At 43.4% G+C, this 17,054-nt stretch overlaps 1 protein-coding gene and 1 long non-coding RNA gene across 3 annotated transcripts; one reads left to right on the top strand and one right to left on the bottom strand.

The window, feature by feature from the left end:
* Nucleotides 1–1,753: 1,753 nt before the first annotated feature.
* copb2 (coat protein complex I subunit beta 2) lies at nt 1,754–17,050 on the top strand. 2 transcript variants are annotated; one of them, XM_021589768.3, is made up of 21 exons: nt 1,754–1,886; nt 4,749–4,886; nt 5,005–5,091; nt 5,247–5,373; nt 5,496–5,644; nt 5,774–5,920; nt 6,283–6,382; nt 6,568–6,710; nt 6,940–7,139; nt 7,335–7,445; nt 7,612–7,700; nt 7,915–8,021; nt 8,252–8,395; nt 8,515–8,645; nt 11,359–11,566; nt 11,804–11,914; nt 12,268–12,482; nt 15,493–15,769; nt 15,963–16,046; nt 16,311–16,469; nt 16,628–17,050. In XM_021589768.3, the coding sequence occupies exons 1-21, from the start codon at nt 1,884–1,886 to the stop codon at nt 16,721–16,723; spliced, it is 2,826 nt and encodes a 941-aa protein (XP_021445443.2). In that variant the 5' UTR covers nt 1,754–1,883; the 3' UTR covers nt 16,724–17,050. The 2 variants fall into 2 exon arrangements, with proteins under 2 accessions (XP_021445443.2, XP_021445444.2); XM_021589769.3 differs by having other exon boundaries at nt 1,759–1,886; nt 16,314–16,469.
* On the bottom strand, nt 12,562–16,449 carry LOC149970822 (uncharacterized). Its single transcript, XR_016492741.1, has 2 exons — nt 14,548–16,449; nt 12,562–13,652 (listed from the first exon to the last, which is right to left on the bottom strand). It is a non-coding gene; the product is annotated as an uncharacterized LOC149970822 (long non-coding RNA).
* Nucleotides 17,051–17,054: the final 4 nt, after the last annotated feature.

Below are 17,054 nucleotides of genomic sequence, written 5' to 3'. Positions count from 1 at the left end.
AACAGAAAGATTAATCTAAAATAGATTCATAACATTGTAGTTACTCCACAATACTAACCTAATTGACAGAGTGAAAATAATGAAGCCTACACAGAATACAATTATTCCAAAACATGCATCCTATAAAGCACTAAAGTAAAACTGATAAAAATGTGGCAAAGAAATAAAAAGAAATACATAATCTCAGATCATTCCATCTAATCCTCATTTTCCTTTTCTGTTTCTTCTTCTTCTTCTATTTTTCTACTTCATTGATTACTTATTTTCCTGTCCTCAGCCCTTGGATAATAGCATTTCCCTTTTGTTTTACAAATGTGTTTTCCTTTATAGAGAGATATTGAAACAATATATGTGCCCAGAAGGGGGAAAATGCCAAACGTGGGTGGAAGCACTGGAACAATCATGTTCATAATAGTTATACTGTATAAGCAATGGCAGTATAGCATCTCTATCCTTAACATTGCCATTTAGAAATATTAATGTGGACCTGAAATTATTCCATACTGTGCATGACAGAGAACATGTCACTTCTACTGTATCTGAATGTTATCGAAATGTTGCACCTTCTTCAGGAGCTGATGAACAGCATAGATATATCGCCCCCTGCAGGATATAAGTGGATGTGCAGCTTATTTTACAGACTGACAGGAGAACGCCATTCCAAGGTAGCATCTCAATGATTCTTTCCTTCATTTGCACTGATCGACCAGGACTAGACCTAGACCTATCCTGTTTCTTCAAAGGGAATGAGATAAGTTGAGGAAGATGGCAGCCCAAGCTCCCAATACAAAAAGTAATATATGACCTCAGACACTTTAGATGTATTATCTGAATTCACAGAAACTGACCTGTGAGGACATAGTCTGCTTGTAGGTGTTTAAACATTAAGAAAAAAATAATAAAGGACATCTGGATATAAGTTACTGGATTCAACACTTTCTTTTGTCTTACTGTTTCAAACTCATATCATAACACAAGCAAATCTGAATAAAGCATTGTTTATTGTTCCCTCTTTTTAGCCTTACGTATGTTGTTTTTGTTGGGCAAATCTTCCATAACTCTAATACAATGTTGTCAGTCTTTTCATAGAAATGAATCCGTCATGTGTTAGCCTAAAACCTCTCAAAGTTGATCATGGCAACCCACTATTATTGCTAAACGTCCCACGGCTGATCATTTATTAGACTCATTTGTATAGCCCAGTGTTTCTTAACCTCTGTGTCTTTGGCCAGCGTCAGTCTGAGGGATGTGCTGAGATAGTTCATTTACAACGGAGTCAGTTTTACAGTTCTAGTTTTAATGTGAGCGGTCCCCCAAGCAGAAAAAGCCCTGACACAAGAGGGACCATAGCTTGCTGGTCCCAGCTGGCATAAACAACTTTGAGAAACTACTACCTGGTCAAAGACAATTCCATATGGCCATAGCTGATACACAGTGAAGACTCCTAAACCATATAGGATTAGGAACATAAACTAGTGGGTATGCTTTCTACCCTGGACTGAACACCAGTCTTACAAAGATGAGTTACAGTTGGGCAAATGCAGCAAGTATACTGGAATTTGGGCCATCACAGTGATTAATTTAGTTCGGGAAATAACCGTCTGAACATGTTTATAAACTGCAGAAACATCTTAATGTGCACAACATGTATATGCTATGTTCGAAATAGTGATTTTAACAAAGTTATAGCTAAACTACAGCAGTGGACCTTGGAAAAAGTGCCACGACCCCAAACCACACGTCATCGATTAGCATCGCACGCAGTTTCAGGAAGTTTCATGGGTTCCACGTCACTACTCGACAGTCAGTCCACAGAAAACGCAGCACCGACTGTAATTATTCGTAATTCATTCACATAAAGAGAGACAATCCAGGGATAAAACATGGTGAGACAAGTTTACATTCGATGTTGAAAGTTATATATTACGTACAGATATGTAGTCTGAATTGTAATGTTTGGTGACATGTGACCAGTTTATGTCAGTAAAGATAGTGATTGAGACATGCTAGCCATGCTAACTAAGGCTAGCTAAGGTAACGATAGCTAGCAAAACAAGCTAGGCCTGTTGCTAGTCAGTTAGCTCACAATTTGTCCACCTACTAACGGTAGTCAATTGTATTTATAAAGCCATTTTTACATCAGCAGATGTCAGAGTGCTATACATAAACCCAGCCTAAAACCCCAAACAGCAAGTAATGCAGATGTAGAAGCACGGTGGCTAGGAAAAACTCCCAAGAAAGGCAGAAACCTAGGAAAAAACCTAGAGAGGAACCAGGCTCTGAGGGGTGGCCTCTTCTGGCTGTACCGGGTGGAGATTATAGGAGTATATGGTGTTCATAGATGACCAGCAGTGTCAAATAATAATAATCACATTGGTTGTAGAGGGTGCAACAGGTCAGTAAGTTATATCAGGAGTAAATGTCAGTTTGCATTTAATTGCCGAGAATTCAGAGGTCGAGACAGCAGGTGCGGTAGTGCTGTTCGTCCTTGTGTCTAAACTATTCCAATGCATTATTATATTTTGGGAATGATGATAGCTAGCCAAACACTTGCTAACTAGCTATCTAAGTAGCAAGGATAATCAAGTCAAATCAAATTGTATTTGTCACATGCTCTGAATACAGAAGGTATTTCACCTTACAGTGACATTTGTTGAACAAATCAAAATATATTTTGCCTTGATGACAGCTTGGCACACTCTTGGCATTCTCTCAACCAGCTTCACCTGGAATGGTTTTCCAACAGTCTTGAAGGAGTTCCCACATATGCTGAACACTTGTTGGCTGCTTTTCCTTCACTCTGCGGTCCAAGTCATCCCAAACCATCTCAATTGGGTTGAGGTCGGCTGATTGTGGAGGCCAAGTCATCTGATGCAGCACTCCATTACTCTCCTTGGTCAAATAGCCCTTACACAGCCTGGAGGTGTGTTGGGTCATTGTCCTGTTGAAAAACAATTGTTAGGCCCACTAAGCGCAAACCAGATGGGATGGCACATCGCTGCAGAATGCTGTGGTAGCTATGCTGGATAAGTGTGTCTTGAATTCTAAACAAATCAATGATACTGTAACCAGCAAAGCACCATCACACCTTCTCCATGAGATCATCCGTTCACCTACTCTGCATCTCACAAAGACACGGCAGTGGGAATCAAAAATCTAAAATTTGAACTCATTAGACCAAAGGACAGATTTTCACCGGTCTAATGGCCATTGCTTGTATTTCTTGGCCCAAGCAAGTCTTCTTATTGGTGTCCTTTAGTAGTGGTTTCTTTGCAGCAATTTGACCATGAAGGCCTGATTCACGCAGTCTCCTCTGAACAGTTGATGTTGAAATGTGTCTGCTACTTGAACTCTGACACATTTATTTGGGCTGCAATCTGAGGTGCAGTTAACTCTAATGAACTTATCCTCTGCAGCAGAGGTAACTCTGGGTCTTTCTTTCCTGTGGTGTTCCTCATGAGACACAGTTTCATCATAGCGCTTGATGGTTTTTGCAACTTCACTTGAAGAAACTTTCAAAGTTTCTCTTTGCTTATTTGAGCTGTTCTTGCCATAATATGGACTTGGTCTTTTGCCAAATAGGGCTATCTTCTGTATACCAACCCTACCTTGTCGCAGCACAACTGATTGGCTCAAACACATTAAAAGAAGGAAAGAAATTCCACAAATTAACTTTTAACAAGGCACACCTGTTAATTGAAATGCATTCCAGGTGACTATCTCATGAAGCTGGTTGAGAGAATGCCTAGAGTGTGCAAAGCTGTCATCAAGGCAAAGGCTGGCTACTTTGAAGAATGTCAAATATAACATATATTTTGATTTGTTTAACACTTTTTTGGTTTCAACTACATGATTAAACATGTTATGTTATAAACATGTTATTTCATAGTGTTGACTTCTTCACTATTATTATACAATGTAGAAAATAGTAAAAATAAAGAAAAACCCTTGAATGATTAGGTGTGTCCAAACTTTTTACTGGTACTGTACATGTAGATAGAGGTAAAGTGACTATGCATGAATAATAATCAGAGTAGCAGCAGTGTAAAAATGGTTAGCCATTTGATTAGCTGTTCAGGAGTCTTGTGGCTTAGGGGTAGAAGCTGTTAAGAAGCCTTTTGTCTCGCTATCCTTTGGCAATGATGCTCTTGTTCTTGTAGCTAGTTAATTATGCTAGTTAACGTTAGCTAGCTACAGTACATACCACATTTCCCTACTACCGTTACGCGTGAGCAGTTTCAAGTTTAATGTCACATGCATAATTCCAGTGAAATGCCCTTTTTACACGCTCTAAACCCAACAATGCAGTAATCAATATCCAATATTGTAGTCAATATTTATCTAGCTAGCCATCTCTACATTTTGCATGTCAAATATTTGTATTTGATGGTACGGAAGCTGCATTGCTAGCTACTGTGCTGTGTTTACATTTTTGGGGATTTTGGAAGGATTAGTAATTGTGTACTAGCTAGAGTTTTATCACCATTAGCTAACGTTAGCTTGCAAACTAGCTATGATCTGCAATCTGGGGTGTATTCATTAAGCCGATTCTGTTGCAAAACGTTTCTTTAATAGAAGCAAACGGAATGAAACGTGGAGGGGCCTACCTGAATTTGTCCAATATAGACTTTAGTTTTCGTTGCAAATTGCAACTGTTTGGACTAATGATTACATCCCAGATCAGTACACTGTGCACTGCTCTGTCAGTTTATTTGGATTGACTTGACAGCATCTCATCTGTCTCACAGCCTCTCAGGCTGGACATCAAGCGGAAGCTGACAGCCCGGTCAGACCGTGTGAAGAGCGTGGACCTCCACCCGACCGAGCCGTGGATGCTGGCCAGCCTGTACAATGGTAGTGTCTGTGTCTGGAACCACGAAACACAGGTAAACAAACACACACGGTTCCAGTTTGATGTTGAGTACTTGCACCATGGAGATAAACAACTCAAAGCGAAACGTATATGCAATTAAAATGTACGATTTGTAAATATCTCCAATCCAGACCTTGGTGAAGACCTTCGAAGTGTGTGACCTTCCAGTGAGAGCATCGAAGTTTGTAGCCAGGAAGAACTGGGTCATAACCGGAGCGGTGAGTGATGCTGATTTAAAATTCAGGACAAGCATCTAATGAGAAACGAGAACTACTGATGGTCTATCTTATCTTCCACCACTTTGTGTTGACTTGTAGAATGGAGATTACGTGCTCACTGCATTTGCAATGTCTTTCCTCCTTCCTCTCTGTAGGATGACATGCAGATCCGTGTGTTCAACTACAACACCCTGGAGAGGGTCCACATGTTTGAGGCCCACTCTGACTACATCCGCTGTATCGCCGTGCATCCCACCCAGCCCTACATCCTCACAAGCAGTGGTGCGCAATCAGTAACTCTTCTTTTTCTTTTTTTGACTCCCGTCTTTTTATACTTGTGTCAAACTCATTCTCTGTCACACAAGTATGATATTAAGTGACTGTTACTTCCTGTGTGTGTCCAGACGACATGCTAATCAAGCTGTGGGACTGGGAGAAGAAGTGGTCTTGCAGTCAGGTGTTTGAGGGCCACACCCACTACGTCATGCAGATCGTCATCAATCCTAAAGACAACAACCAGTTTGCCAGTGCTTCTCTGGACAGAACCATCAAGGTAACACCAGACACTGTGTGTGTGTGTGTGTGATGACTGCTTAACAAAAGTTGTGTGCTTACAACAACCATAGGGTGTCGATGTTTGTGTGAGTTGTTTTTTTCTGACACATGGTCTGTCTTATCCCAGGTGTGGCAGCTGGGCTCCTCCTCTCCTAACTTCACCCTTGAGGGCCATGAGAAAGGAGTCAACTGCATTGACTACTACAGCGGAGGGGACAAGCCATACCTCATATCAGGTGCTGATGACCGTCTGGTCAAGATTTGGGACTACCAGGTAAGACAGAGGTGGGATGAAACAATGTAGCCACACTCAGATTATAACAAGCAGTGAAATGACATTCTACTGTAGTAGATTCAGATTTATATGTAGATGAGCATGGCCAAATTCTGTGTAACTCAGTAGTAAATGCAGTAAGACACCATGCAAAGCATCCATTCACTACTGCGTTCCTAAGGGTGAGTGCTGTCCTGTGCCTCACCTACTCAATGGAGGCGGGGTTAGTGGACTGTGTTTGCGCATGACTATTTTAGTCTTGCTGACCATTCTCATCCCCTTGTCTCTCACCAAGAAAAAATATGTATTGTAGATGTTTGTAGCAGAGTATCACTCTCTCTCTCTTTATTTCCTCCCATCAGAACAAGACGTGTGTGCAGACCCTGGAGGGCCACGCCCAGAATGTGTCGTGTGTCAGCTTTCACCCTGAGCTGCCTATCATCATCACAGGCTCAGAGGACGGTGAGGAAATTCCTTATACCCACTATCATATTCTGATCCTCTGAAAGTACTTATTCTGTTGTTGGTGAGCAGATATATTTGCTCCACTCTGGATGATTTTACATATTGAAAAATACAAACGTTAAATAAAAACATGCACACAAGTCAAAAAAATATTTTAAAAAATCCATTCTCTGGTTCCTTAGGCACTGTGCGTATCTGGCACTCGAGTACATACCGTCTGGAGAGCACGCTGAACTACGGCATGGAGCGCGTGTGGTGTGTGTGTGGCCTGAGAGGCTCCAACAACGTGGCGCTGGGCTACGACGAAGGCAGCATCATCATCAAGGTGTTCAATAGAAACGTCAATGACTATATATTTGTGCATAAGAGTCAAACTCAAGAAAAATATATATATTTTCACACTGATGGGTTTCCACTGTGTTTGATAGAATTTCTGTTTGTACATATTGCACACGTACTCTTTAACTACCTTTCTATGTTGAAACAACTACTCAGTGACATCTCCTCTGCTGAAAGCCTCGGTACTTTATTCCATCCTCTCCTGTGATCTGTAGCTGGGGCGTGAGGAGCCAGCCATGTCCATGGACACCAGTGGGAAGATCATCTGGGCCAAGCACTCGGAGGTGCAGCAGGCAAACCTGAAGGCCATGGGCGACACGGAGATCAAGGATGGAGAGAGGCTGCCGCTGGCCGTCAAAGACATGGGCAGCTGTGAGATCTACCCCCAGACCATCCAGCACAACCCCAACGGAAGGTCAGTCCGCACTGCATTGGACTCCCGTGTCAGCTATTTAGGGAATATATTCAAATGTCTTGCACAACAACTGCGTATTTGTGTGCCACACCTTTAAAGGCAAAGCTGTTTTCAAATGTTATATTAAAAAAAAACTAATTTGTTAGAAAACAGAGCCCCTCTCTAATCCATATGCATTGTTGTTTGTGTTGTCAGGTTTGTTGTGGTGTGTGGCGACGGAGAGTACATCATCTACACTGCTATGGCCCTGAGGAACAAGAGCTTCGGCTCAGCGCAGGAGTTTGTCTGGGCACACGACTCCTCCGAGTGAGTCCATCACACACACCCCTACAATTCATTCACAGCAATTGGGATTTAGCTTTATATAATTTAATTTAATAACAAATCAAAGTATGTGATTTTATTTTCTTCTTCCAAGAATGGATGATTACTTTCTGTCACTCACAAATGTCCATGGTCTGTCTTGTCATAGGTATGCCATCAGGGAAAGCAACAGTGTGGTCAAAATCTTCAAGAACTTCAAGGAGAAGAAGTCTTTCAAGCCAGACTTTGGTGCTGAAGGTAAGTGGAAGAAGGCCGGCCCAGGTAGTTAGTAGTGTGAACAAAGATACTGCAAACAAATTATGACAGTTTTGATGGAACCCGCCAGGTAATGAAAACAGAAAATGAAATGAACGTTCTTATTGGACAGATCCAGGTAGTCCATATGTGTTTCAGTATGTTTTCTTCCAACTGGTGCCCAATGAATATGAGCCTGATATAAATTTCCCTGCAGGTATCTATGGAGGCTTTTTGCTAGGCGTCAGGTCAGTGAACGGTCTGGCCTTCTATGACTGGGAAAACACAGAGCTGATCCGCCGCGTCGAGATCCAGCCCAAACATGTGAGTACTGTTGAGAAAATAGCATCTTTATCAGAATATAGATATGTACAGGAGCATCCTAGCATGTACAAGGGTCTGTTTCGGTGAATGTTTGCTTTTCTACCCAGTATCGTATTGATAGAAATGTGCATATGACATTAATGTTTTCATCATCATGACATCAGGACCGTAAGCGAAGCATGAGATAACACTGCATCCTCCTCTCTCTTTCCCTCTCTCTCTGTTTGTAGATCTTCTGGTCAGACTCAGGGGAGTTGGTGTGTATAGCCACAGAGGATTCCTTCTTCATCCTGCGCTACCTGTCAGAGAAAGTAGCCGCCTCCCAAGAGAACAACGAGGGAGTGACCGAGGATGGCATCGAAGACGCCTTTGAGGTGTGTGTGTGTGACAGGCAAATACTCTGGTGCCATCGACAACATAACACCAGTGAACACCCACCTCCCTTCCTCCTCCCTAATCTGTCGGCCATTTTGTGTCTGTTTTGATCCTCCAGGTCCAGGGGGAGATCCAGGAGGTGGTGAAGACAGGCCTATGGGTGGGAGACTGCTTCATCTACACCAGCTCTGTCAACAGACTCAACTACTTTGTGGGGGGAGAGATTGTCACCATCGCTCACCTGGACAGGTACGGCGAACCAGGGTTATATTTATTAGAGCACAGAGTAGCAATACATTTTTCAACAGAAAACAAATATTTCTTATTGGGCAAATTGAGGTAGGTCCCTCTCTGTTTGGTTCATAGTGAATACGATCCAGGAGTAAGAGACTGGAGTTGAAGAATACGTGGAGCTTAGTGCTGCTTTGAGTGCGACCCCTGTCTTGCTGGCTGTGTAAGCACTGGTGTTGGGGGTATAAGACCAGAAACAATAACCTCTGTAAATTTGCTAAATAGGCTAAATGTTTGTGTTATGTCAGCTAATGTGAAGCCAAAAGTCCCCACTATTGTCCTCTTTAGGGCAACATTTGAATTAGTCAAGTCCTTTTGTGTTGAAAGCAGCATATGTGCTTGGGCTACATTGACATTCATTCTACAACAAGACTATCCAACAAATAACTGAACTGAATAAACGGGGGGGGGGGGGGGGGGGGGCCACTAACTTACTCAACAACCTAAGTGTATTTTTTTGTTCTGGACAGAGATTAGTGGAACTGACAGCGTTTTAACTACTACAGACAGTCATATCAGCCAAAAATATCTCATTCCCAGTTTATGCTACAAAACCAACAAAAACTTCCAAGACGTACAGTAAGACAGTTTGCAGAATAGATGGATGTTGTTCAGAACATGATTGATATAATTCACCAATACATTCCTATCAGGTTATAAATTATAGATGGCCTGGTACATTGTTTGCTGCCTCCACCCACTCGGGATGCACTGTTTCACTTTCAATTACTACATTTTTTGGGACAAAAGCGAATGAATGTAACTAAGGCTGGGAATGTCAATATAATCAAACTAGCAAGGGCAATGATCACAAGTCAGTCATAACATGCCTAATAGGCTAGCGTATCTATTTAGGAAGCTAAAAATACAGAGACCAATGTTAGTTAGCTAGCTGCTGGGAGGATGTCATGTCATTGGACAAGTGGGTGAGTGACTGACTTTTCCCCCTCACCGTTTTTCGGTGGCTACAGCTAAAGATGCAGGTGTCATTTGGTTAGCTAGCAAGAAATGTGAATTGCTTTGCTAGCTATGCTGACCTTGAACAACTATTCTCCACAGAATGAATATCTCTTAGTTGTCAATCATGTATTTGGCATTGATCAAATGGGCTGGCAGGCAGTTCCCATTCAATTGGCAAAATGTGGGTTGGGACAAGCATGCATTGGCAGGCAAGCTGCAGAAGGGCAAGCTACTTTTCCCCATCGTTTATCAGTGCAATTTTGACGGCCAACTTTAAGCTGAAGAAGAGGGTTTGTCACTCTAGATTTGAGCTCATCTGGCTCTGGCTAACTTTTGTTGTTGATTTTAGGGAGGAAGAGAGCCTACCTGTTTGTGGTGGTTTGATCAATAGGACTGTAAAGTTCCCAAATATAAGAGGACTCCTGGTATTTACATTACTGCAGAAACCCATTGAGGTCTATTTTGTGGCTTGTGCGAATGCTTTTTAATGATCTAATGGTCTAAAGTCGCACTGTTGCTACTGCCTGTAAACACACAGTCCGGTTGAAAGTGAGTGATGGCAGGCCCTACTGCCTGTAAACACACAGTCCAGTTGAAAGTGAGTGATGGCAGGCCCTACTGCCTGTAAACACACAGTCCAGTTGAAAGTGAGTGATGGCAGGCCCTACTGCCTGTAAACACACAGTCCAGTTGAAAGTGAGTGATGGCAGGCCCTACTGCCTGTAAACACACAGTCCAGTTGAAAGTGAGTGATGGCAGGCCCTACTGCCTGTAAACACACAGTCCAGTTGAAAGTGAGTGATGGCAGGCCCTACTGCCTGTAAACACACAGTCCAGTTGAAAGTGAGTGATGGCAGGCCCTACTGCCTGTAAACACACAGTCCAGTTGAAAGTGAGTGATGGCAGGCCCTACTGCCTGTAAACACACAGTCCAGTTGAAAGTGAGTGATGGCAGGCCCTACTGCCTGTAAACACACAGTCCAGTTGAAAGTGAGTGATGGCAGGCCCTACTGCCTGTAAACACACAGTCCAGTTGAAAGTGAGTGATGGCAGGCCCTACTGCCTGTAAACACACAGTCCAGTTGAAAGTGAGTGATGGCAGGCCCTACTGCCTGTAAACACACAGTCCAGTTGAAAGTGAGTGATGGCAGGCCCTACTGCCTGTAAACACACAGTCCAGTTGAAAGTGAATGATGGCAGGCCCATATGGCTTATTTGCATACACGCCTATTGTAGTTCTGATTGTCTATGGCGCATCGGTCTGTGTAGAGTCTGGTCCAGGACAAGGCCGACATCTTTATTAGGTTTTATTTCCTGCGATGTCTATTAATTGTCCAAACGCACGGACACTTTATCACTATATATCGCTGTAGAATTTTCCCAAATGCCTTACTCTACGTCATTCCCAAACATTCTATGAAAGTGCTCAGAAAATGTCCAATAAATAAGGGGGCATCATATTCTTCCCTGGTGTATATGAACAGATTTGTATCAGATTTCACGTTGCTAAAACGCTGTCAGTTACACGTTAAGCCTAGTCCTGGACTAAAAAGATCTTCCTATGAAAAGATCTTCCTTCATTCAGCATACTTTTTAGTCGACAACTAGGCTTTATCTGTGCATTGGAAACCAGTCCTAGAACGCCATCTCAAAGTGTGATCAGTTCCCTTTTAAATCCCTATTACATATGGTCTATCTGCTCCATCCGTAGAACCATGTACCTCCTGGGCTACATCCCCAAGGACGACCGCCTGTACCTGGGTGACAAGGAACTGAACATCGTCAGCTACTCCCTACTGGTGTCTGTGCTGGAGTACCAGACAGCTGTGATGCGCCGGGACTTTGGCATGGCCGACAAAGTGCTGCCCACCATCCCCAAGGAGCAGAGGACCCGCGTAGCACACTTCCTGGAGAAACAGGTCAGAAACTTCCAGTTCACAGAGGAAGTGGGGCGAATAGATGAAGTAAAATTTAGTATTTTGAACCTATGGTGGAGCCGGGGTGCAACGGGAATTCTAGCTAGACTATGGGATGCTAGCGTTTCTGGGCTCTCCATTTCAAAACAAAAATTGTATGTGGCTGCTGTTGTGTGAACTGACTGTGTCTTTGCATGAAATGTTACAATGTTTACTGATATGTTCTTGTTGGTCATCCAGGGCTTCAAGCAGCAGGCTCTGGCCGTGTCATCAGACTCAGAGCACAGGTTTGAGCTTGCCCTGCAGCTGGGGGAGCTGAAGATGGCCTATCAGCTGGCTGTGGAGGCAGAGGTGAGACCTACTGTACAATAGGCTATGGAGAGACCACTGCACACACTACAAGAGTTCAAAGACTAAAGATGAATATATGTCAGTCATTCTACAATTAGTTATTCAATACTGAAGACTATCTTCTAGGTTTAAATCTATTTAGTCAATTAGACTAAATAGATAGATTTAGATCTGAATGGACTGTGTTGTTTAAATTAATTAACCGTCCTTCAGCTAAGCTGCACTAAACAATGCTTAACTATGTAATTGTTTTAGCTTGAAGTGAGGATTCAACTTCCTACGATATCCGTCTAACTGGCAGTACTGTATAACGTGAATGTAAACATTAGAACCGTTGTTTTCTCTGGTGGCAGTCGGAGCAGAAGTGGAAGCAGCTGGCAGAGCTGGCCATCAGTAAGTGCCAGTTTAGCCTGGCCCAGGAGTGCCTTCATCACGCCCAGGACTACGGTGGCCTGCTGCTGCTGGCCACCGCCTCGGGCAACGCCGCCATGGTGGGCAAGCTGGCCGAGGGCGCTGAGCGGGACGGCAAGAACAACGTGGCATTCATGACCTACTTCCTGCAGGGGAAGTGAGTACAGAAGAGGGGAACAGGCATGTGGATGGAGCACATCATGTGATTTACATTGAACAAAAATATAAACGCAACATAGAACAATTAACGTTTTTACTGAGTTACAGTTCATATGAGGAATTAAGTTAATTGAAATACATTCATTAGGCCCTAATCTATGGATTTCACATGACTGGGCATGACTGGGACTTGGAGGGCATAGGCCCACCCACTGTGGAGCCAGGCCCAGCCAATCAGAATGAGTTTTTCCCAACAAAAGGGCTTTATTACAGACAGAAATGCTCCTCAGCACCCCTCCCCCACAGATGATCCTGCAGGTGAAGAAGCCGGATGTGGAGGTCCTGGGCTGGCGGTGTAACACCTGGTCTGCGGTTGTGAGGCCGGTTGGCCGTACTGCTAAATTCTCTAAAACAATGTTGTATTTATTTTGGATTCCCATTGCAGCTACTCTTCCTGGGGTCCAGCGAAATTAATGCAGTTTATAAAATTTACAACATTAAATCAAATCAAACGTTATGTCACATGCGCCGAATACAAGTGTAGACTTTACTGTGAAATGCCTACTATACAAGCCCTTAACCAACAGTGTTGAAGACGGGTTAAGAAAATAAATATTTACCAAGTTGACTAAAATAACAAGTCACACACTAACAATAACGAGGTTATATACACTTGGCACCGGTACCGAGTCAGTGTGTGGGGGTACAGGTTAGTTGAGGTAATCTGTATATGTAGGTGGGAGTGAAGTGACTATGCATAGATAAACATTAGAATACATTCACAGGTTTCACAACACGCTGTGTGCCCTCAGGCTCCACCACTATCACAGATCTACAGTACAAAATCCATGTGATCATGTGTGTATAGTGCGTATGTTATTGTGTGCCTGTGCCTTTGTTTGTGTTGATTCACAGTCCCCGCTGTTCTATAAGGTGTTTTTTGTATGTTTTTTAAATATAATTTTACTGCTTGCATCAGTTACTTGATGTGGAATAGAGTTCCATGTAGTCATGGCCTTTTGTAGTATTGTGCACCTCCAATAGTCTGTTCTGGATTTGGGGACTGTGAAGAGACCTCTGGTGGCATATCTTGTGGGGTAATGATGGGTGTCTGTGCTGTGAGCCAGTAGTTCAAACAGACAGCTTGGTGCATTCAACATGTCAATACCTCACATAAATACAAGCAGTGATTAAGTCAATCTCTCGTCCACATTGAGCAAGGAGAGATAGTCCTTTTTGTGGTATCTGACCACACGACTGAACAGTAGTCCAGGTGCGACAAAACTTGTGCCTGTAGGATCTGCCTTGTTGATAGTGCGGTTAAGAAGTTAGAGCAGCACTTTATTATGGCCAGACTTCTCCCCATCATAGCTATTGTTGTATCAATATGTTTTGACCATGACAGTTTACAATCCAGGGTTACTCCAAACAGTTTAGTCTCCTCAACTTGCTCAATTTCCACCTTATTTATTGCAAGATTTAGTTGAGGTTTAGGGTTTAGTGAGTGATTTGTCCCAAATACAATGCTTTTAGTTTTAGTAATATTTAGGACTAACTTATTACTTGCCATCCACTCAGAAACGAATTGCAACTCTTTGTTAAGTGTTGCAGTCCTTTCAGTCGCTCTAGTAACAGACATGTGTTGAGTCATCAGCATATATAGACACACTGGCTTTACTCAGCCAGTGGCATGTCATTAGTAAAGATTGAAAGAAGTAATGGGCCTAGACAGTTGCCCTGGGGAATTCCTGATTCTACCTAGATTATGTTGGAGAGGCTTGGGCTCCCAAGTGGTACAGCGTTCAAGGCACTGCATCTCGGTACTAGAGGCGTCACTACAGACACCCTAGTTCGATTCCAGGCTGTATCACAACCGGCCGTGATTGGGAGTCCCATAGGGCGGCGCACAATTGGCCCAGAATCGTCTGGGTTTGACCAGTGTAGGCCGTCATTGTAAATAAGAATTTGTTCTTAACTGACTTGTAAAATAAAAGGTTAAATAAAACTACAACTCCAGCAGCAGACTATTGTCGATAATGTCAAAAGCCACACTGAAGTCTAACAAAACAGCCTCCACAATTTATCATCAATTTCTCTTAGCCAATCATCAGTAATTTGTGTAAGTGCTGTGCTTGTTGAATGTCCTTCCCTATAAGCGTGCTGAAAGTCTGTTGTCAATTTGTTTACTGTAAAATAGCACTGTATTTGGTCAAACACATTTCTTTCCAAAAGTTTACTACGGGTTTGTAACAGGCTGATTTGTCAGTTATTTGAGCCATTAAAGGGGGCTTTACTATTCTTAGGTAGCGGAATGACTTTTGCTTCCCTCCAAGCCTGGGGGCACACACTTTCTAGTAGGCTTAAATAGAAAATATGGCAAATAGGAGTTGCAATATCGTATGCTATTATCCTCAGTAATTTTCCATCCAAGTTGTCAGACCCTGGTGGCTTGTCATTGTTGATAGACAACGGCTTAGGCTGCTTATGGTAGAGAAATTAACATTCAATTCTCTGGTGGACATCCCTGCAGTCAGCATGCCAATTGCATGCTCCCTCAAAATACATCTGTGGTATTGTGTTCTATGACAAAACTGCACATTTTAGACTCTCCTTTTATTGCGTAAGGTGCACCTGTGTAATGATCATGCTGTTAATCAGCTTCTTGATATGCATTATCTTGACACGGGAGAAATGCTCACTAACAGGGATGTAAACAAATGTGCGCACAAAAGTTGAGAAATAAGCTTTGTGTGTATGGAACATTTCTGGGATCTTTTATTTCACCTCATAAAACATGGGACGAACACTTAGTTTTTTTGTTCAGTGTATTACCAATGGAATCTTGCTGTCACCGGCGCTATTCCTTCATCCATGTCAGTGAGGCATCGGACTTCCTTGTTGTAGCTGTTAACAATGAGCAAAAATAAGCTCTTGGAAAGTATAGAACGTGATTAGTAGGAGTGTATTGGACCTCTCTCTGACACTGGTGTCTGGCTGTCTGTCCTCAGACTGGACCACTGTCTAGAGCTGCTGATCCGGACGAACCGGCTGCCCGAGGCGGCCTTCCTGGCCCGCACTTACCTACCTAGCCAGGTGTCCAGAGTGGTCAAGCTGTGGAGGGAGAGCCTGGCCAAGGTCAACCAGAAGGCGGCTGAGTCACTGGCTGACCCCACTGAGTATGAGAACCTGTTCCCCGGGCTGAAGGAGTCATTCGTGGCCGAGCAGTTCCTCCGTGAGACCTGCCTGGGCAACTCCCTGCCCGCCACCAACTACCCTCTCATCACGGTGAGTGGTGGGGGTTGGAGGTGGAGCTCTAATAAATGTGAATAATCTGACGTTCACATCTCGAATCTGAAAGATAGTTATGGATGCATATTTGCATCACAGAAGTCGTCCACTCTCTCCATCCTTATCTCATGCATTGCTGTCTTTGTCTTATCGTTACACACAACACCCATTCCTCGTCTCTTTTCTCCAGCCCAATGAAGAACGTAATATACTAGAGGAGGCCACGGGCTACGAGCCCAAAGGAGCTCCACTCTCCCTCGCTACACCGGTACTGGTAAGTCTTCATTCTTCTCAGAAACCTCCACTACAAAGACTAATTGGTAGCCAACTTGATTAAAGGCTTTGTAGTTCTACACAGACAATATGTTTTTGATATCACAGACCTAGAAGTGGAAGAGTAGAGTTTCACATCTAGAATAGCCCTCACATGTTGGCTGGATTAAAGATGGAAACAGGGGAGATGCTAAAAAACAGATCTCTCACCCCTGGTGTGTACTGTGTGGAGTCCTGCTCATGTCTGTGTGTGTGCGTCCACCAGCAGGCTGAAGACAGCGGCGAGGAGACCATGCCGGCCGCAGGCGTGATGGCGTCCGTGTTGGCGGCGGTAGTTGCTGCAGCCGTGATCCCCTCGGAGGCAGAGCCTGAGGTTGCACCTGAGGAGGAAAGCCCCAGCTCATCTGAGTCACAGAAGGACAAGGTAGGCAACAGCCTCCCTAGAAATAGACAAATGTTCAGTAGGTGAGGCGCTTTACCCAGTGAGAAGAAATCGAGATGGTACTGATATTGCAACAGGTTATGTTCATACATTAGCTGTGTTATGGGCCAGGTGTTAACGTTGTGTGTTTACTTCGCCAGGTCCTGGACGAACTTGAAGACGACCTGGACAACATGGAGCTGGACGACATTGATACCTCGGACGTCAACCTGGACGAGGACTTCCTGGATGACTGAGAACCCCCCCCCCCCTCTCTCTCATTCATGCTATCAATTTATTTAAGAGACCAAACCCACTTTTGTATTTTTACTTTACCTGTGTTATTTTTGTCCTACAGTGTTTGGAAGACTAAGTAGATTATGATGCTGATTCCCAGGCGAGGGAAAGAGAGGAGAGTTATACATGTCTTGAATCTTAAAGCAGATTTTTTTTTAAACTTCATCCAGGACCTTCACTAATTATCTGTGCATTGAGTTATACATTTTCACCCCTGTATGTGTTCAATGGCAAATCAGTGTTCATTTACGCCAAATAAATTGCAAATGATGTACATGTATGTCAAACACT

Source organism: Oncorhynchus mykiss, chromosome 28 (assembly GCF_057628025.1).
Source record: "Oncorhynchus mykiss isolate SJ-2025 chromosome 28, ASM5762802v1, whole genome shotgun sequence".
Classification (NCBI taxonomy): Eukaryota; Metazoa; Chordata; class Actinopteri; order Salmoniformes; family Salmonidae; genus Oncorhynchus; species Oncorhynchus mykiss.
Note: the sequence above shows the minus strand (reverse complement) of the source record. Positions and strands in the feature narration are given on the sequence as shown.